The sequence below is a fragment of the Pezoporus wallicus genome, unplaced genomic scaffold, assembly GCF_028554395.1.
Source record: "Pezoporus wallicus isolate ANWC-B61680 ecotype Strahan unplaced genomic scaffold, APGP_CSIRO_Pwel_v1 contig_1387, whole genome shotgun sequence".
Lineage (NCBI taxonomy): Eukaryota > Metazoa > Chordata > Aves > Psittaciformes > Psittacidae > Pezoporus > Pezoporus wallicus.
The window spans coordinates 156,568-178,551 of record NW_026635935.1 but is presented as its reverse complement, the minus strand read 5'-3'; the positions used below and the strand labels follow the sequence as shown (position 1 = coordinate 178,551).

General features: G+C 39.7%; 1 protein-coding gene across 1 annotated transcript in view; it reads right to left on the bottom strand.

The window, feature by feature from the left end:
* LOC130593491 (DNA mismatch repair protein Msh3-like) overlaps positions 1–21,984 on the bottom strand; it is a 63,922-nt gene that overhangs the window by 16,835 nt on the left and 25,103 nt on the right. Inside the window, 2 exon segments of the mRNA XM_057398696.1 lie at positions 4,382–4,496; positions 5,819–5,931. Of these exon segments, the coding sequence (XP_057254679.1) occupies positions 4,382–4,496; positions 5,819–5,931 (228 nt within the window).

Below are 21,984 nucleotides of genomic sequence, written 5' to 3'. Positions count from 1 at the left end.
TGAAAGCTGGTAAATAAATCCATGCATTGTTTTGTATACATGATGATTCTGACATCATTAACACTCAAGAGATATGAAAGCCCTATATGAACACCATTCCCTCAATTTCTACATTCCCCTGAGAATTCAAAGATGGCCATCATTTTATGCTGAAGAATTTATATTTCGACTTCTTAATTTCACCTTGCCAGCTCCCTTCCACAGCTACTATAGGGTACAAACACTTCTCTTAATTATTTCTCTCATTCCCTTCCTCCCTCAAAGCCATTTTAACCCTCCCCTCTCCTCTTTCAACATGACCCAGAAGCGTGCGTTTGCAGCCCAGAAGCCCCCACCCCCATGTGCTGGGCCGCATCCCCGAAGTGAGCAGCAGGTTGAAGGAGGGGATTCTCCCCCTCTGCTGTGCTCTCGGGAGACATCCCCTGCAGTCCTGCATCCAGCTCTGGGGCAGCAACACAAGAGGGATGTGGAGCTGTTGGAGCAAGTCCAGAGGAGGCCACAGAGATGCTTCAAGGGCTGGAGCAGCTCTGTTCTGGAGACAGGCTGAGAGAGCTGGGCTCTGGAGAAGACTAGGCTCCAGGGAGACCTTAGAACAGCTGTCAGTGCCTAAAGGGGCTACAAGAAACCTGGAGAAGGGCTTTTGACAAGGGCCTGTAGGGACACGACAAGGGGAATGGCTTTAACCTGACAGACGGGAGACTGAGATGTGCTCTTAGGCAGAAGTTCTTCCCTGTGAGGGTGGTGAGGCCCTGGCACAGGTTGCCCAGGGAAGCTGTGGCTGCTCCATCCCTGGCAGTGTTCAAGGCCAGGCTGGACAGGGCTTGGAGCAACCTGGTCTAGTGGGAGGTGTCCCTGCCCATGGCAGGGGACTGGAACTGCATGAGCTTTAAGGTCCCTTCCAACCCAAACCTGTCTATTATTCTATTTTTCACTTTGGCCTCTCTCTTCTATCTTCACTGCAGGTAGTTCTCCAATCCTAAAGCTACTCCCCTCATTCAGAAAGGTATCTCTCTCTTCCATTTCCTGCATTTTTTGGAGTTCATCTATCAGTGTTCAAAATCTAAAAACTACAGTCTCTCTCCTGTGTCTCAAATATGCTGAAAAACATGTCAGTAAAACTCAAACACATGAAGATACATTTCCTCAGGAACTGCTATGCAAATGGCGATTTTTCAAGCAAAACTGTGTACTCAACTGAATTTGAAAACCTCTCATAGATCTGTACCAATTTCTTGTCAAAAGCCAATAAATGTCCCTCTGTATGTAAAGGTATTAGAACATTGTGATTCAAAAGAACCTTTTATCATTCATTGTTAAATTTATTTTTACTTGCTACTAGAACTTTAATGCAATCTAGCCACATCCCAGGGCCGTGGTGGGGCAGATATCTTTTTTATTTCTTTTTAATGTTTTACTTTATTTAGGATCTTAAAAGTGGATTTAAAATCTTGATCTAAATATCAAAACAAATCTTGTTTTCCCCTTGATGATACCTCATCACCTATATGATTCACGGTTCTTGCTCTTAAATTTCAGCTGAAAGTGTTTATCCAAAGAAGGTACAGAAGTGGAAGGAATTTTTCTGCCATTCCTTCATCAAATACATCCTTTTCATCCAGATCTGTGTCACTTATATTAATAAACTGAAAACTACCTTACAACTCTGACTTCATGCTCACTGATTCATCAGTATATGCTCACTGGCCTGGATTCTCCTAAGAATTTTAAGTTGCTTGAGAGTGCAATGGAACTATTTCTCCCTTATTTCCTGCAGAAACACAGAATATCCATGAGCCTGACACCCTCTGCTTCAAAGGTTTTCAGCTTTCCCTTTTCAGTGTTTAGCTATTTCCCTGGCATTGGGAAAAATAATGAGGTTGAGTTAGCATCAGTATTTGGTTCACTATTTCCATGTACATAACACACTAAAAACAGCAAGCAGAATTCAGTATGAGGTAGTCAAAGGAATAAAGGCTTTAGAAGTAAGTACAGTAGAATCCAAGCTCCTGAACACAGGAACAAAGTTACCCCAAAGAATGTATTTTATCTCTTCATAGCTATCACCAAGATATCAAATAGTTCATTGCCTTTCCATTCAGATGCTTATACTTTCACATAAAGTCCACTAGAGCAACCTTCAGCAGACAAACGTCAACTCTAAGATTTAATGTTTTCCTTCCCAATCTGTAATTATACTTGATTTTAAGATGTGGCTATTACAGATGTTACCGACTGTCGTTAGATAAGCCTTCATATAACGATGTTTCTCCATTGCTACTGAATTACGTCTATATAAAAGATTAATTTTTTTATTTCCCTCATCTGAAAGAACACTGACCTTACTTGATTACATATAAGGCACTGCGACAATATCAATCTGCAAGTGTGATTGTAGAATGGCGTTTCCTTGGAGTTCACTTTCTTCTTCAGAGACTCTCAAAAAAGATTTCTCCAGCCACCCAAGCATTTTCAAAAAACCCCAACCATAAAGCCATCCAAAGAGGATGAGTGGGGACACCACAGTGCTAATACACCAAAGATCAGAGTGCCCCTTGACGGAATAGGCAGGGAAGACAGCTTAGAAAATGGACAGGTATTCTTTCCTAATTAGGCCCAGCATTTTAATAGTACTTGGAGTGGAGAAGGGCAATTTACAGATGAAAATCCATTCTAAAATCCAGACAACCCAGGTATATTTCCAAATATTTTAATAGATACCTGGAAAACTTTCAAAGCTGACATTTGCAGTCAATTTTTAAAAGCAGCTGCATTTAAAAAACCTGGTAACATACGGACCCCTTCAAAATCAAAGCTTGAAACTTGAAGAATCTCCTACAAAATGTGAATTATCTACAACCAACATAATATAATTCAAAGTTTTCAGTTTGCAGCCAAACTTACATTGTTAAATCCTACCTAGTTATAGGACAGAGGAACAGTGAGACAATCAGAATAATATTTTGCACAGGAACCATGACAGCTAAAGAAGGTTTAATAATGCATTTAATAAGCCTCAATGATATTTTCAAACATAAGACAGGTAGGATAGTACTTTTTTATACTTCTCCAAGACAGGATAAAAAGATGCTTTAGTGGCAGTATCTTTCTGTTTTCATTTCACTCCACTTGTATAATCCTGTTACATATTTTGAGTAATCATTTGAGCCTATCTCATAAACCTAAGCATTGGGACTACACAGGGAAAACCAAGATTATTTCCATGTCTGTGTGGTCTTATACTAACTTTGCAGAAACACTGACAGTCTATTAACAACTTCTTGCACGATTGTTTTCCACTAGGTACCACTGAGCCAACACAAGGGATTTTTGAGACAGCCAGGATGTGTTGAACTTCTGTTTCCTTTATAATTGATAACTAGATTCACCAACTCAAACAGACCTGCTGAGTATTGCCTAAACATTACAACACATTAGCATTTATACCTGCTTCCACAGCTCTGCAAAATAAAAATTAGTTACACACCTCTGGCATCATGAAACATCTGCAAAGCTAAATTACAGCATTAATTTTCTTGCTTAAACTTTCAAAAAAGCCCCAAATTTTGTTTTCAAAATAAAACTGAGGTTGAGATGGGATGGCTGGTACTGACTGACAAACTTTAAAATTTCTTCCCTCAATATCTACCAAATTTTGCTTTCAGTTATACTTGGCAGCAGTACCTGTTCATCTACATTACTGATAGTAATGTCAAGACAAGGAGGCCACAGAACTTCTCCGAGGGCTGGAGTAGCTCTGCTCTGGAGACAGGCTGAGAGAGCTGGGCTTGTTCAGCCTGGAGAAGAGAAGGCTCCTTAAGGGGAGACCTTAGAGAAGTACCCAGTGCCTAAAGGGGCAACAAGAAATCTGGAGAGGGGCTTTTGACAATGGCCTGTAGGGACACGACAAGGGAGGATGGCTTTAACCTGACAGAGGGGAGATTGAGATGAGACATTAGAAAGAAATTCATCCCTTTGAGAGTGGTGAGGCCCTGGCACAGGCTGCCCAGAGAAGCTGTGGCTGCCCCATCCCTAGCAGTGTTCAAGGCCAGGCTGGACAGGGCTTAGAGCAACCTGGTCTAGTGGAAGGTGTCCCTGCAAGTGACAGGGGGCTGGAACTGGATGAGCTTTAAGGTCCTTCCAACCCAAACCAGTCTCTGATTCTACCGTAAAGGTTTTCATGAAACATCACTTCATAAAATCATTTCATTCCTTTAGTTCTGATCAGGAGGTGAAATGTGTGGTACAATTTTGCAAGGAATATGTTTATAACTCTTGGCAAGTAGGTTCATTATAATCAGAGAAGTTGTCTGCTAAAACTTAAGATGGTAACACTGGTACGTGGATTTGTGCTTTGAACTGAAAGTTACGTAAGGCAACTCACCTTGGACTATAAAGCATCCTTTCCAAATTAAATTCTTTGAGGTATGCAATTACTGCTGCCAGAGAGCAAATAACAGGCTTATCCAAGCTTAGAATTACAGACAGTTTTTGAGGACCTACAAAAAAAGTTATTTTCTTGTTAACTGTTTAGTAGTTATATATTTTAGAAAAATCCTAATCTAGTTTTCAATTTAATCAGATAGAAACCTGTAATATATGTTCAGTGTACTATGATATCTACAAAACAACATGAAGTCAGGTTCCAAAAAAAAACACAGTTCCAAAGAATACAGACCATTACAATAATGTAAGCACATCGTGAAACACTTGATTCCACAGGTTTTTCTTCATAAAAAATGAGTAACTGTTGACATAAAAAATTTTTAAATACATAAAACTAAGATCTAAATTCTGGTATCTCCACTACTGCTGGCAACATCCGTGCAAGTTAAAAGGCATAAACAGGCCCTGGTTTAAGTGATGATGATTTATCTGCCTCAGCCAGTCTGCAGAACATGGCTCCATCTTTGTGAGACAACTTCTGTATTTGATAGTGTTTCTAAACAGGGCTCTATTACAATTCCTGGACCAGCTGCAACAACAGGAAAATTCAGTCCATGATATCTCAACATAAAATGGTATTTTTTAGAAACCTATTAAGTGTTTTCACAGATGTTTTTTAAAGGCATTCTTCTGTTCTTAGAATGTTAACGCACACAAGAATTTGAGGAAATATTTTATATTGAATAATTTCCCACAGTTGCTACTATGTATGTGTGAATTTAAATCTGCCTAAACACACATCTTCAGACTATGAAAAAGAAAGGATGCTATGCATGTCTCTATTTAAATAATGTTCACTTTCAAGGCTCACTTCCTCCAAGCTCAGAAAAGATCCCAATGAGCAGAAAATTAACTAAAGGTGACAGAAGACCTGCATGGACGAAGAAGATGCTCCTGATCAATTCAAATGCTAAAAAAAAGAGTATGAGAAATGGAAGCAGGGACAGGTGACCCAGAAAGAATATAGACATTGTTCAAGCTTGCAGGATGGGGTTAGGAAAAACAGAGCCCAGGTGGGTTGAGACTGGCAAAGTATATGAAGGGCAACGAGCTTCTACAAGTACATCAGCAGCAAAAGTAAGACAAGATAATGTGCACCAACTGTTGAGTGGTGACAAAGGACATGGAAGAGGCTGAGGAACTCAATGCCTCCTTGATTTTTACTGGCAAGATGTGCCTTGAGGAATCCAAGTCCTCTCAGACCACTGGGAAATTCGGGAGCAATGAAGATACCTCCTTAACTGAGGAGCATCAAGTTAGGGAATACCTAAACAAACTGGACATAGACAAGTCCATGAGGCCTGATGGGATGCACCCATATGTGCTCCTTTATGCAAAACCTAATACAGCTTCAAAGACATTCCGAACGACATACCTGTAGTACCAGGCACTTCTTTAGTGTAAAAACCAGTGATCAGCTGGAAAGCATGGCTGTATTCAAAATAGAGGTTTTCCATCCTTTCTATTCTAATCCTGTCATCCCGTAACCTGCAAAGGAAACACAACTGACTTTCAGTATTTATGCTCCCTTCATGAAAAACACTTAAGTAGGTTATGAAACTATACTTTCACCTTTTATTTGTTAAGAATTGAATCGGCAAAGAATGAAGAGATGATCTACTTGGGTGGGCTAACAACATTTCTGACCTGTGGTCAGGTCTTTTAAATGTTTTCTCTTTGCATTGTAAAACTGCAAACAAGTAAAACCCAAACAGCAAGCCCAAAAGAGACTTACAGAGGTTGCCTAGTATACCTGCAACCCTATATCTTACTGCAATATAAGACGTAAATACGTTTTTATCAGTTGTAAGTATTTGGCTTACCTGTTCTTAAAGACTTATGATGATTAAAAAATTAAGCAATTCTCCCATGTTTCCTATTACCATATTTAATTATCTTTTATCTTTGAAGGCTTTGTTCTATACTGTACAACTCGTCGCAACATGAACCCATTCCATCATTTCTGATATGCAACTGAAATAGAGTATTCCTGTCCCTCTATTTTCTAACTGTTTGAAGACTTTTGTCTTCCTTGTGCTAAAGAACTTGATTCTTTTAGTCTTTTTGCAGTCCAGGACGCCAAGGATGTTGTCAGTACTCCCAACATGCCAGCAGCTCCTCCCAGTTTAACAGTACCAGCAAAGGTAGCAAACTTACTCTGTTCCACAATTAAGCCAAATGACGTATCTTTAATGAATCCTTCCCTATTTTCAGTAAGTAACTGAGAATTACAGCAGTACAAGCTTTCACCCAGTTTTGCAACCCATGAGAAATTAATCTAGCTAGTTTCCTCTGATCCCCTGCTGCATTATCAATTCAATTTCTACAGCTGCTAATATAGCACTAAAGAGATGTACTGGTTCAAAAAACCAATGACAACAACAAAACAAACAAAACAAAACAAAAATCACACACGCTCCTCCTGAAACTTCTGAGCATAATTACACAGCTACAGAATGAGCACAGAATAACCAGCTAGTAGAAATCTATCAGTAGAAGACATATATGTATCTGGTCTCATTCTACCACGGGACACGAATTAATTAATTAATTCTAATTAACTTAACTATTGTAATTTAATTATTTTAATTAATTAGCAAATTAAGTACTTCTAGCACAATGGAATTATGTGAATAAGAGGGACTGTGCAGGTGTCATAAGAAGGAAATTAATCGATACCCTTTCTACAGGGCTTTTTTAATTCACAGGAAAAAAAAACACACAGGTTTTCTGCATTACATTGTATATATTCCCATCTGAAAGGATCAATACATCAAGACTCAGTTAATTTGACATGTATTATAGGAAAATAAGCTGATCCCCTCTTAAAACTGAGAGTTATTTTCCTATAATACGTGTCAAATTAACTGAGTCTTTGAGGTATGACTTTTCTCAGCACATCCTAGATGATCCCTTGCTACTTCAAGTGCCTTAGTTTTAACTGACTGATCCAATTAAGTTTTCATTCTCCATACCCTCTGGGATTCTCTCCTGCCCCAACCCTACTCAGAATGAGCAAACATTTTTAAAGTGGATGGATTTCTGTAAAAGACAATTAGTCTGTGTTCCTCAGCCTCTGATAGCAACCAGCTATTTTCTCCCTTGCATTTTTTACTTGCTCCAAGCTTCACTAATAATCTGCTCTAACATATCCACCCATTTGGCTAAATTAGCATGTATACTCAATACAGCCTTTTGCAAGAATATCCTTCAGCACTGTTGCATGCTATCCAGAGGTTAGGAGAGTACAAGCCTTCAAGTAAGTCTTGCAAGACTGCAGGGCTTTTCCGTTGACCATGTGTGAGTAGGGACTTACAGAAATCTTTTTAAAATGGGACTTTATTTCTCATTTCCACTTCTTCAGAAAAGTCAGGATTAGCAAGGTCTAGAGAGCTGGTTTTTAAAGCTGAAGTCAAAACAGGAGGCTTTCACTGAATGATTTCAGGTAATTCACTGAATGATTCATGCTACACCTGTTTGTTTTTAAAGTAATGGTGAAAAAAATGTTGTAGTTTTATTTAATGCATTTTGATTTTTCTCTCATTTTTCACTTTATTCTTCACAACCAGATTTATACAACACCTTAGCATAAACTTTGGCAAACTACAGTTACAATCAATGTAATTTGAGTGACTTCTTACAGCAGTATTTTTGTTCATCAACTATATTGATAGGAAATAGTTACTAGAAATTAGAACTAGACAACTTGGTTATTTGTAAGGATCTTCACATATTTCAATATTTATATTCTAGATATAGCATCATCAAACAATTATCTGACACTTTATCGAAGTATGCATCTGATTTCTAGGTAAAGCAAAAAAAAAACCTGGAAAGTTACAGGTATCTATTTAACGGATGGAAAAAAAAATCTGAATTTTTATCACGATATATGAAAACAAAATTTGATGCAGAGGTTTTTGTGTCTGTCATTTGTGTAGCCAGATGATCACCCATAGGCCATTTTTCTGATTATAGCCAGAATGTATGTGGATGCTTATGTTGATGCTTTATCTCTCCAGCTACCAATGCCTGTTTAAATCAGAAGTCAATTAGCCATCAACTTTCGTAAACATCATTCTTGTCAGAACATCTACAATGAACTGCTGTGCAAATCATCCAGTATTTTATTGTGATTCCTTCCAGGACTTCTGAAAACAAGCAACCTCATGAACCCCTGATGTTGACAGGGCTAGTTAATTATGAAAATCAACTTCACAAAGCTTTTTTGCTTTCCTTGCACGAATACTTCCACTACCACCCTTAACTGGATATTGGGCTGAGATACTTCAGGGTTTTAAATTGTCAGCTGATGGTACAGATAAACCTATAGAGCCTTTATTAGAATTTCCTGAATGCACTGGGATTTGATGCAGAACTGTCTGCCATCATAATATGAGTTATGGGAGTTGCTTGAAGAGATTACCATCAGCCACAGTTAAGAATAGGAAACCTATGTGTCCATAAATAGATGGCATAAAGGATGGGATTCTAAAATACATTTATGCAGACAAACACACTGTCGTGGTTTAAACCCAGTCAGGTAATTCGTTCGCTCACTTCCCCCCCTTTCTTGCCCTCCCCCTGCTCTCGGAGGGACGGAGAGGAGAATCAAAAGAATGCAACTCCCACGGGTTGAGATAAGAACAGTTTAGTAACTAAGGTATAACACAAATCACTACTGCTACCACCAATGATAATAATGATAAAGGAAATAACAAGGGAAGAGAATACAACACCTCACCACCCGCTGACCGATAACTCGCCCCCAAGCCCGACCAAGCTCCGACTGATACCTCCTCCAACCCTGCAGTCTCCCAGCCCTTCCGGCTAACTCCCAGTTACATCCTGGGCATGACGTGCTGTGGTATGGAATAGCTCTTTGGTCAGTTTGGGTCAGGTGTCCTGTCTCTGCTTCCTCCCAGCTTCCCCTCCTCCCTGGCAGAGCATGAGGCTCACAAAGTCCTTGGCCAAACCAAAACATCGCTATCAGCTCTGTTCCCGAGCCGAAAGTCAAAACACTGCACTGCACCAGCTACCAAGGAGGAGAAACATGACTGCTACTGCTGAACCCAGGACACACACCTTCTTATTTATAATGAAATACATAAGCCCCAACCTATACTGTTCTATGATTCTGTTACTACAGGGACACATTTGTCTGTCACCTAGCTGGGAAAATTAAGTAGGGTCAACATCACTGGGTTTTATCGCTCTATTCATCTGGCAATTCAGTGCATTCACTTAAAAGATTCACTGCTTACCAACTGCTGCAAAAAAAAAAAAAAAAAAAGCTCAAAACTAGAATAATGTAAAACAATATAAAACAGGTTTACATAAACTGATTCAAAATATTTTAAAAAATCAAATCATTTCTTGAAAGAATGAGCTTGCGCATAAGCACAAGAGCTCCCTGCTGTGTGCTGATTAAAACAGGAGTGACTTTACTAGTGCTCTACAATTCACAATTAAACAGGCATGAAGTGCATAAAAACTCCCCAAAAAAATTAACATGTCCAAACTAAGTTTTCTTAAAGCTCAGGAAGCCTTCCTACAGAAAGCAAATAACTCCAGAATTTTACCTTTCAACTACTATCCTGCCGTGTTCATTCTGCTTAGGACTACTCGCATGCAGGGGTGCAGGCATCAATACTTTACTGTACATCCATTTATCACAACACAGGTTCATAAATTATACAGAATTTTGGGAGATCTCTGCTCCTAAAATTTAATATGAAGTTTCTATTTCTGATGATAATCACAGATTTATAAAGCACAAATACCTATTATAAAATTTTTTCTTAACACTATTCAAACTGCTGATTCCCCTGCACTGCAGCAGGATGGCTAGTTTGTCTCTGTAAGGATAAAATCCCTACCCAGCACAAAAAAAATGCACTAATCATTCAGAAATGCAAGTATATCATGCCATCTTCCCTTATGAACAAGCTCAGCAGAAACTGCATTTCCTTTATTTGTCATCACTGTGTTACCTCTGTTATGCAATTGCTTCTAGCTATGGGACTCTAAGTTTGAACTGGAGATCATCCTTCCTTTTCAGTAAAACTTGGCATGGAGCTCCGGTAGCTTCTCTGGCAAAGCCACAATGAATTTCCAATCAGCTGTTGTTTTGGCACCAGCTGCATACATTTTTATAAGCAGTTATTTTTCTCTTGCTAGTCAAGTACTTTCCCACATAGCAAACAGCCTTCAGGTACAGTGATAGAGACAATGCTGTCGTAAGGAAAATGGCAGCACAGTCACCTTCTCTGAGCGTCTGCCACTCTCAGAATGGTACAAATCATTCTGCCAGTAATAACTAAACAATAATCCACAAAATCACAGAATTGTTAGGGTTGAAAGGGACCTCTGCAGATCAGATGATCTCCAATCCCCCTGCTATGGCAGGGCCACCTGTATGCTAGCAATGTACTACATACAACACATTACCCCACAAGACCTCCAGCTTTCCAAACATCCCACCCAAAACCCCTCATTTATGCTAGAAGCTGCTGAAAAGCCTAGAAGCAACTGACACACTTTAACAGATATATATACACATACGTATGTTTAACATATATATATACACATACAAACACACACACACTCTACAGAAAAGATTGCGAAAAACTCCTTGCTTGTCATTTACTATACGATCTATCAACATTTCTTAACATCTACATCCTGATTACTGCCTAGTCACCTTAGCAGAACTACAGCTGAAAAGAACTCCAACCACATCTCCAAACCAAGAGTCTGGTTCCAAAAAATTTGAAGAAAACATTCTTTTAGCTTTAGGGACTCAGAGACAAGAGCTATCAAGGATGAAGAGAAAAGAGGCTATTAGCAAAGAGCAGAGGGTTGTTTAGGCACGGTATATTAGAACAGAAGTAGGTATTAGAGGACAAAATACAAGCATAGTTGCACTCCAACAGTTACTGCACAAATAGACACAATCTTTTTCAGGCTCCTTCTGTCTGCCTGTCTGAAGAAAGGGATGAGACACACTACATTCATTTCATGGAAAGCTAGTAGAAAAGATGAAAAGCTGCTAGGAAACTATTTCTAAGCACCTACAAGAAATCAACATGAGTAGCAGACAGCACAGATTTATCAAGAAAAGCAAATCCCGTCAAATCATTTTAGTATCCTTCAATGGCAGAACAGATTATGTGGACAGAGAAGCAGCAGATGATTTCATACGTGATTTGAGTTTATTTCATATAATTTCACACATTCTCATAACCGAACTACATAAGCATGATTCACATGGAAGTACTTATTCCAAAATGAGTGCAAAGCTGGGTGGAAAACAACACATAGAATGGAATCAAGGGGTTTACTGTCAAAATGAGTGTGCTGTGCAAAGCTCCATACAGCTGAACACTGCATCTGGTGGCAGCTCAATACTTCAGTTATCACTTGGGACAGTGAAACATTGGGCAACTCCAGTCAACTTGAAAAGGATATGAAGTTGAAGTGACTGCAAAGAATGCTGGAAAAACATAGCTGAAATCAAAACACAGTACAGAAATTACCTAAAAAAATCCAAGTTCTCTCCATCACGTATGGCTATGAATAAACAACACATGCAAACAGAACAGGGATAAATGAGTAGAAGCTCTAACTTCCAACATAGTAGTTCTTTCCATTAAGCATTCAAGGCACATACAATTTACTTGTGAAATGACAACACAGAGCTGTTTGTATCCAATAAACAACACTATCTGAAGTGATCTTCAGTGCCTCACGCAGTTGTATCATTTCATACAATTGTTCTTCAGAAATCAGCACAGTTGTCTTCTCCCTCCACTCTTCCAGCTGTATTTCTCTCTGTTTTGCAAGTGCTATATAGAACATGACACTAGGAGGATGCAACTCATGGGGACACCAACACACCACTGGCACCACAATCCCTCTATTCAGAATTATGCCAAACAGCAAAAAAGCTCTCTGTTGCAGCATTTCAAACAAAATAAACAGCAAAACCAAAAACCCAACCCAAAGCAACATCACCAACACAAAACAAAATACAGGAACACTCCACCTATTACCTGGCATACTACATGAACATCAACGCAATTATGCTTACCAGTTATATCTCACCATGAAAAACACCTCTTTCTGAATGCAAGTGTGAGTGAGACATAGATCCAACAATTTCTCATGATAGCTTGGGATCACCCCTGTGGCTTTTATCTCTTTTCTGCACAACATCAAGTCCCCCATAGGAGGCCATATTTTGTGGCCTTTTTTTACTGTTCTGTGGCCATTTCTGTCCTGAGGTTTCTGACATCAGTTATATAATGTTGGAAATTTCCAGCAGAAATAACACACACTTCTATTATTTTTTTTAACTGCAAATTTTTCACAAGATTTCACTGCAGTGCCTTTCTGTCAGAGAACAGTTCAACAAATTCCAGATGCATGCTACTGTCCATTCCTGAAAACACTCAGGGCTTAAGCACACAGCAGTATGTCAAGAAGTTTACCAGCTAATAGTCAATAGAAGTTTCTCCAGAAGGTCACCACTAATGTGATCCTAGCACAACCCATAGAGCTTTTCACATCTTTTTCTTATGATACAGACGTTTTTGCTGAGTACTAAATAAAATGCTAAATTATCTGTGTTCTTTCCCATCAGACAGAATAATTTTCTTCACACATGGGATCGTAAGCTTCATACAATGCATACTTTATACAAAGGGGATAAATACCCACTGACTTCAACATTAGCTCTTGTTACCATGTCTGGTCTCAACTTCTTTGCAGCTACAGTTCTGTGCCTGGTCTACACCAGTGCAGCTACTGCCTATCATGGTACCATTCTTGCCAACCTATTTGTGGCTGCTTATTCCCACTGCTTCCTCTGCAATGGAAGTAGAGCTTTTCTGATCCTGTGACAATCATCTGGAGCATGTCATGACAGAAGAAAATCAGAGGAGGGTGGGTTAAGGAAGAAAAGGGGTTTTGCTGGTTTAGCATGATTAAATGGCTCAGCAACAATGAAGTGAAAAGATCGTAATGATGACAGGACCAGAGCAGACAGCTTTAATCACTATTTCTAATGGAAATTCATAGAATAGTTAGGGTTTGAAAGGACCTTAAAGATAATCTAGTTCAAATGGTGGCAAAAGCTTGCCACCAGAAAGCTTTAAAAGCACTTGCTATTGTCTCAGGCTTGTATCATAGTCCTCTTCCCATGGTCCCTCGGGCCAGAAACTTTATTTCAGTATTTGCAGTTGGTCAGCATGAAGACTATTCTGCTTCCCCCCCCCCCCAGTTTTCCTATTTTCATTGCTTAACAACTTGAGTTTGAATGTCAGCAATGATCACAATGAGCAGAGTGGAACCACATATCCTACCTCTGAAACTGCGGAAATCAGAAAACTGAGGGACCTCTGGAATCACACCATTTAACATTCCACTTGAAGCAGGATCATCACTAACATCACAAAGATCACTTAACCAAACTGTATAAGCATCTGTCACTGGTAGAACAAAGGAGCTGACAGAAGTGAGAAACGGGTTTTAAGAGTAAGTCCGAGGTCAGACCAAAGTGAAGACTGTGAGATGGAGCAGCCACAGCTGCAGGAGCCACACCCTTAACTCCCACCAAAGAACATCACATGACAGCAACACATCGATTTGCTAATACAGCCACATGCTAAAAGAAAATACTGCAGCATAAAAAGCAGAACAATTACAACTGCTCCTTACCCAAACCACGACGAGGAACTTAGTGCCAAAATTTTCCAGTACATGACACGCACTAGAAACTGCTGATCTCTGAGAAGCGCAAAAAAACTCAAGCTTAGGGAAAAAGAGATTTCACTTAGAGAAGCAATGTCAGGGTCAAAAGGAGAGTCCTATCTATACAACTGTTTGGAAAAGAAAGCAGAAATGCAATCCAGGAATTATATCATCGTTTTAATCTACTTTTGATATATTTCCCCAGAAGCCAGCTATCCTGCAATATTTATTTTTTACAAATACTGCAAAACACTGCTGAATCTGCTTATATGAAGAAATACTTTACATGATTTCATATTTAAATTAATACTATTTTAAACCATCCTCTAACATAGTGATAACCAACTCTCAAAACTCCCTCTATATTACCACACTTTTTACCAAAAGGGATGTGTAAAACAATGCTTACACCACCAGACAATAGGGTGGCAGACAGAAAAACTGAGCTTTGCATTACATATCGTATAACAAGAAATATTACAATCTGACCTCGCATCATTAAAAATCCCTTCAAATCCTTCATAAATATTAGCAATAAATTTAATAATAATAAGAGAGTGACAGGTAAAAAATTCTGAACAGGCAAAGCGAACAAAAAGATAATAAATAGATAGATGAATAAGTAAAACTAACAGAAACTGTAACAGAAATACGTATGGTGAATTTTGGACTATCACCTTGATCTGAATAACAGCTTTTTTTCCTAATACCTCACTCTCAACCCCACATGTCCTTCACTGTATTATACATCTTTCAGAAGTGAACATACTTTGCTTCAAAAGGTCATGTGTTGTCTGAGCATACTTCTGTTGACAGAAACAAGAAATTTTCCCATTTTGAACAGCAAAAACTTCTGAGCACAAAGCACTTTTCTTTCTCTTCTAATCTTTTTGGAAAGGCTTTCCACCTACCATATCTTGCAGTTAAGTTGTAACCATTGTGCTTCTGTCAAATCAATGCCTACCTTCATTGAAACTCACCATTACAACTACATTCTAGAATAAAGCTGATGGAAGAAAAATTAAGTAGAGTACATCTTATTCAAAGACACATCTGCCCTAGCAGCAGAAATAATTGCCCAAATTCAGTCTGAACAAAGTCAAGTTCAATGCCTAACAATGTTACTCTCCTTCCCCTTATATTGTGCCTGAGGAAAAATCTCTTAGGCATTTTTAATATATTTGAAGTACAACTGGCCCTCAAAACATTCTAAGTTATCTGGATTCTACACATACATATGCAGAACAGCTCGTGCTTTGTCCAAGAAAGGGAAGTGTCTCCTAGGTGAGGCTGTTAAGATTAATAAAAACTATAAGCAGACAGCTACAATACAACATACTTCTAGAAAGAATCTTGAATTCAAGTTAGTGACTTCTTCACAGGATTAGAGACCCCCAAATCAAACCTGAATGTATCAGCCACAGAAAATTCACAGTGGTCCTCAGGAGTGCTGCTGAAGCATGACTGGTGCATTTGCCAAGTTGATGGATACTCTACTAGCACAGGCAGACAACATAAATAGGAAGTCAAATGGAAGGTATTGTCAGCTTATGAAACATCATGATTATATAAGAAATAATGGAGAGAGTGACAGAGTCCATCCATGTATCTGTTATAAATCAATCTGAACTATCCTCCCACACTACTACCACAACTCTACCTGCCAAGAAGTGTCAAAAACATAAATGCTGTTCTTTAACCAGCGTGAGAATTGCTGCGGAAATTTGCTGAGAGCTGAATGTCCCATACAGACCACACTAAGAAAGCATATTGTTTCTGCAGGCAGGAAAGCCATAGCCGGATTTTCCATGAATCACTGCATTGAAACCACTTAAGTTAAAGGCTCTGAAGAGGGGATCTAGATCCTTTTCAGGCTCTTACACACTTTCTTGTGCACTGTAAAGACACACAGCATGCCCACTGCTTGCCCACTATTTATGATGAAATTATTATTACTGTTGTGGTTTAAAACCAGGCAGAGCTCCTTCACTCACTCCCCTCCCCTCTTCTTTCCCTCCCCCTACTCCCGAAGGGATGGAGAAGAGAATCGAAAAGAATGCAACTCCCACGGGTTGAGATAAGAACAGTTTAATAACTAAGGTATAACACAAATCACTACTGCTACCACCAATAATAACAATGATAAAGGAAATAACAAGGGAAGAGAATATAACACCTCATCACCAGCCGACCGATAACTTTCCCCCCCCAGTGGGACCAAGCACCAACCAATACCTCCTCCAACCACGCAGTCCCAGCCCTTCCGGGTAACTCTCCGTAACATCCTGGGCATGACATGCTGTGGTATGGAATACCTCTTTGGTCAGTTTGGGTCAGGTGTCCTGTCTCTGCTTCCTCCTGGCTTCCCCTCCTCCCTGGCAGAGCATGAGGCTCACAAAGTCCTTGGCCAAACCAAAACATCAGGCCGAAAGTCAAAACACAGCACTGCACCGGGTACCGAGAAGGAGAAAAATCACTGCTACTGCTGAACCCAGGATAATTATATACATACACATTAACAATAGAGCAGCAAGAGGGAACTCATATGAGAAGACAGTCCAATTGTTTTGTTGGACTGGACTACTGTACTAGAGGAAGAGAGAAAATGTGGATGTCCCCTAGGGACAGCCTGAAAGAGGGAGGAGGCCAGGCAGCAGATGGTTATACTTTCCACACATATGTATTGTGGGAATGGAAGAGCTGAAAGGCCTCCAGGAAGAAACCTATCTATGCCTTGTCTGCATTACAGAAAGTAATATTCTGACCCATCTCTGGAAACTCATCAGCAGTCAAAATTAGCTACATATAACTAATTCTGCCCTCTGATCCATAGATTTGTCTTCACAGCTGGAGAACCCCTGATACTCCAAATAAACGAGTGGAAACTGGAAATTTTCTCCTTTCACCTTACTAGAGTGCAGATCACAGTTCAAAGCGGAAACAACAGCCTAACATTTCTGCCAGGAATTCCTCAGCCAAATCCTGTCAAAAGAAACTGGTTCTCAAACTGGCAGATGTCAGATAGCAACACATGCCTGAAAAAAATCTCCCATAAAAAAACCCATAGGAAAACCAAATCCTCACAAACACTTTGCATGACCCTGTGGGATTATAGACAAACTCAAAAAAAAATTAAGCAGGGAAAAAAAAGAAAGTAAACATTTAGCCCATAACATCTAACTTTCACACTTTTTAATACTTGGTATGCAAAAAAACCCAGAAGGACCTGATCTATACCCAGACCTGAAGCTTTTGGGTAGCCTTCTTCCAGGTATTATCATTAAAGATAAGGTGGGAAATACATTCACCGAAGCTTCAAAGAAAAGCCACATCATGGTGTTTATATACCACACAAGGCTTCATACTCGGAGTGACATTAAACAATATGTCTAGGCTACATTATACTTCTCCATCTGTATTTCTCCATACAGGTAAGACACTAAGGGATATTGGTATGCACTTTGTGCAAAGAAAAAGAAGGGAAAAATATCAGCATAAAGTAACTTGAGTACCATAAAGGCAAACAGTTTTCATGGCACCTAACCCATACTGGGCTGCAGCAGCACAAGGACGGTAAGTTCAAGAGAAGGGATCATTCCACTCTACTTGGTATTTGGAAGACCTTATCTCGAGTATTGAGTTCAGTCTGGGCCTCCAGAACAAGACACCTACCAACAAACTAGAGGGAATCCAAAGAAGGGCAATGGAGCTGGTGAAGGGCCTGAAGCACAACTGTGATGAAAAACGGCTGAGGGAACTGGGGATGTTCAGTCTGCAGAAGAGAAGGCTCAGGGGGGACCTTATGGCTCTCTACAACTGCCTGAAAGGAGGATGGAGACAGAAGGAGGCTGGTCTCTGCTCCCAAGGAACAAGTGACAGGACAAGAGGAAACGGCCTCAACCTGCGACAAGGGAAGTTCAGACTGTATATTAGGAACAATTTCCTCCCTGAAAGGGTAGTCAGGCATTGGAACAGGCTGGCCAGGGCAGTGGTGGAATCACTATCCCTGGAAGTGTAGGTGAGTAGAAAGTGGAAGTGTAGACCATGCAGATGAGGCCCTTATTGACATGGTTTAGTGGTGGCCTTGGCAGTGCTGGGGTAATGGATGGACTTGAGCATCTTGAAGGTCTTTTCTAACCTGGTTGATTCTGTGATTCTACTGTCTAAATCCTGGAACAGACTGTTGTCAGAGGTGCACAATGAAGGAACAAAGCCAAGCAGTTGCAAGTTGCAAGTTGTTGGAAATTTTGCTCAGACTTCAGGAAAAAAAAGCCCAAAACAAACCATCTTCCCCACAAGACCCGTAAAGCACACAAGCAGGTGGTACAGAGAAGCTGTGAGCTTCCTTCCTTGAGGATTTTCCAAACTGGGCAAAACTCCAGGAAACCTAACACTGAAGAAAGACGCCTGCTTTGAGCAAGAGGTTAAACAAAATGACCTCCAGAAATTCCATGAAAGCCAATTTTTTCCAAGATTCTGAGAAACAAATGATTCTAAGAAATTGTGAGTTATTAAATATAAACCAGCTACAGTTTTACAGCACCAATAAGAACATTCACTAGCTGCATAGCCTTTGTTGTCTTAACAGCAAACTTACCAGGCAGTTCCTTCTGTGATACAGAAAAGAGATAAGCATACAGCATTTAATTTACAACTATCTACTACTAATGAGATCAGAAATGGAGCTAACACTGGAATACTTATAGTTCCATAGTTGCTTTGTGACCACACTGTGGTCTAGGTGATCTTCTTTCACAGACTCACACATCTCAGAAACTCAAGATCTGTGCTCTGAGCTGTGGATGCTCTTTGGAAAACTAAGGAATTTTTCACCCAGGAATCCTCTTCAGGTAAAGAACTTCCATCATCCAGTAGCTAGATGAAAAGATAATGCTCTTTCCTTTTCTATGGCCAAACTTCATGTGCAACAGGAAGGACAGAACATACTATTTAAGCTGATTACCTAGCCATGTTTTCCAGCTGAGACTGTGGCACAAAGTCTCTTACCTTATTTCTTGATTTCTGGCATGCATAACTTGCCATTCACATTTCATTCTCCTCTCATGCTACTGACAGAATCACTTGAACTGACTCCAAACAAAAGGATATGATAGACACTATAACTACTCAGCCTACTACTAGGTTTTTCTCCTCCTTCCCTCTGTTCGGAGGACCAATGTTTGGGATGCCTTGGGATGTTCAAGTCTCCTCTATACTAAGGAAATAAAACTATAAGCCAGAACACGACCTTGCAGCTGTCAGCATTTGGAACCACAGATGCAACTAGAGGCCAAAAAAAAAAAAAACTCCTACTAAGCATGTCCATTCCAAAATTCAAACCTACTCTGTTTCGAAGAAGCTTCAGTAATCAAACTGAGTTTACCTTTTTGCACATGGCCTAGACCTTGCAAGCCTTTTTATCCTTTTTCAGGGAAGATCCATCTGTGTGTTACTACAGTGCATTTTTTGTAATGATCCTACAACCTAGCATGGCTGGAAAACTGTATTATCCCCAATTTTCTTCCAAATATGACTCCATCTGAGCCCTCCAGCTATGACTAAAATAAAGAGACTCCAATTCACAAAAATATCCAGCGAGACACTATCTTCAAATCTAAACACAATAGGCAAAGTTCTGCTCTATCCCCATTCCTTTTTCCTTTGCTGTTACAAAAGTTCTTCCCCTTCATCACTGTCAAGCCATGAGACCACCCTGGTTTCTGCTGCATTCTAGCCTTTCCCAGTGTAACTGACACTTATCCTGCGCTCCAGAACAAAGCCGATCTTTAGTCAGCAGTGAAAACAGGATGACATTTAAGGTGGGAGAGTGAGTGAGGAAGGAGTTGACTGTAACAACAAATCCAAGTATGGAATGAGCAGTAAGTCCCCAAGAAAGTAAACTGAATGAAAGCAAAAAAAGCAAGAACCTTCACTGTTACAGGTCTTAATTTGAGAATGAATATCACATTCATTCTCCAGACCAAAAACAACAGTCTTCAGGGTTTTGGTTATGTGCTCTAATTGCAAATAGGATTTTTATTTTTAATAATTCTAACTGAAGAAGATATTGGGCTCTCATACATTTAAAAAAAACCCTGCAAATGGTAGACAAACATCAAAGATGTCTTCAGATCTTGAGAGTTCTGTGTTAAACCCCAGAAAGGCCAAACTCAGGTTTCTGGAAAGACAGCTGCTGAGTTTGGTCATGATTTGTCTTGTGTTGGTCCAAGGGGAAGAGCAGTATCAACACAAAAGGAGTCCAGGTACATCCTCACTGTTAACTGGGCATGTCCAAAAGAGCAACACAGATTCTTCATGATTAAGGGGATCTTTGCGGTTCCCAACCATCTCAAAAAAGGAAAACTGAAATACGGAATAGTTCCATAAGGCTCTTCTTGTACCTGGGGAGAATAATTTCCAAGCTTAAGACTGAACACTGTAAACCTGATGGGCAAAACATGTTCTACCCATGCAGAAGATATTTAACCTTGTTGAAGTATGCCAATGCAGCAAAGTAGAGATCACCTTCAGTATGTGCCTGCTTACAGCTCTCAATACATAAGCCTAGCCTGCTATTAGAGGATGTCTTGTGTGTAGTGAGGAGAATTCAACCACATGTTCAGCTTCAGTCACGCAGTGCTCTCCTCCAGGAACAAAGCATTCTGGTGTTCTAACCATCTGTCATGTTTTAAAAGGGATTTCCCTACCAGCTGGTAACATAGCCTGACTCCACACAGAGTAGTACATGCCTACAGATACTCGTCACCCAATATGCTTTGAAGTAAGAAACTATCATTTAAATCTCACTGCTTGAGCAGAATTTGGCACAGGGAACTTCTCATCTCCCTCAGATAAAGAGCTTTAAATGTTTTGTAATGTTTTTAATAAGAGGCTGCTGGACGGAAAACAGGAAGCAGCTGCCTAGTCAATTACACTTTTAATTAATGTTTCCTTTGATAAGCTGATACAGATTTAAGAATCCATTAAATATGATGAAATAAACTTAATTTTTCAACAAAACATTTCAGGCTTTCCTGTGGGATGTACACAGATGCTTAAACACTGACATTTCTAGCATAATAAATACAAAAAAAGTGTTAATAATTATGCCTTCTATACACAAATTATTCTTTTCACTGCCAAATTCCTGTAATTAAGAGCAGTACATTTTAACCACAAACGGCTACTTACCTTGACTTCACATTCTGTGAGAAGTTCATGCAAATGCAAAAGCAGGGAAGTTAGTTTTCCCATTTTTAATTTAGTATTTCCTTATTTTTAATTTAGTATTTAACATATGGATGCCTGTATTTAACATATTATTTATTTTTCATACTATTGCTTTGCTAGGATTTATGATCAATGAGCCAACAGCAAAAAGCTAGACTATTTTTCAAATGGAACATATATTTGAAAGAGACAGTGAAGGCAGCACAGGCTTAATGGCATCCTTTTAATGGCATCCTTTTTAAGAAAAAAAAAAGGCAAAAATCAGATCAAGATTCAAAACTGAATTTATCTCATATTTACACTTTGGAGGCTGCAATTTGAGTGAATGCTCGCTCTGGCAACAGTTCAGCCCAAAATATAATTTTCAATACCCCTCTACTGCACTCTGGGGAGACTCCCCCTCTGCAGTCCTGTGTCCATTTCTGAGGCAACAGCACAAGACGGACGTGGAAATGTTGCATTGAGTCCAGAGGAGGCCATGGAGATTCTGCAAGGGCTGGAGAAGCTCTGCTCTGGCAACAGGCTGAGAGAGAGCTGGGCTGGTTCAGCCTGGAGAAG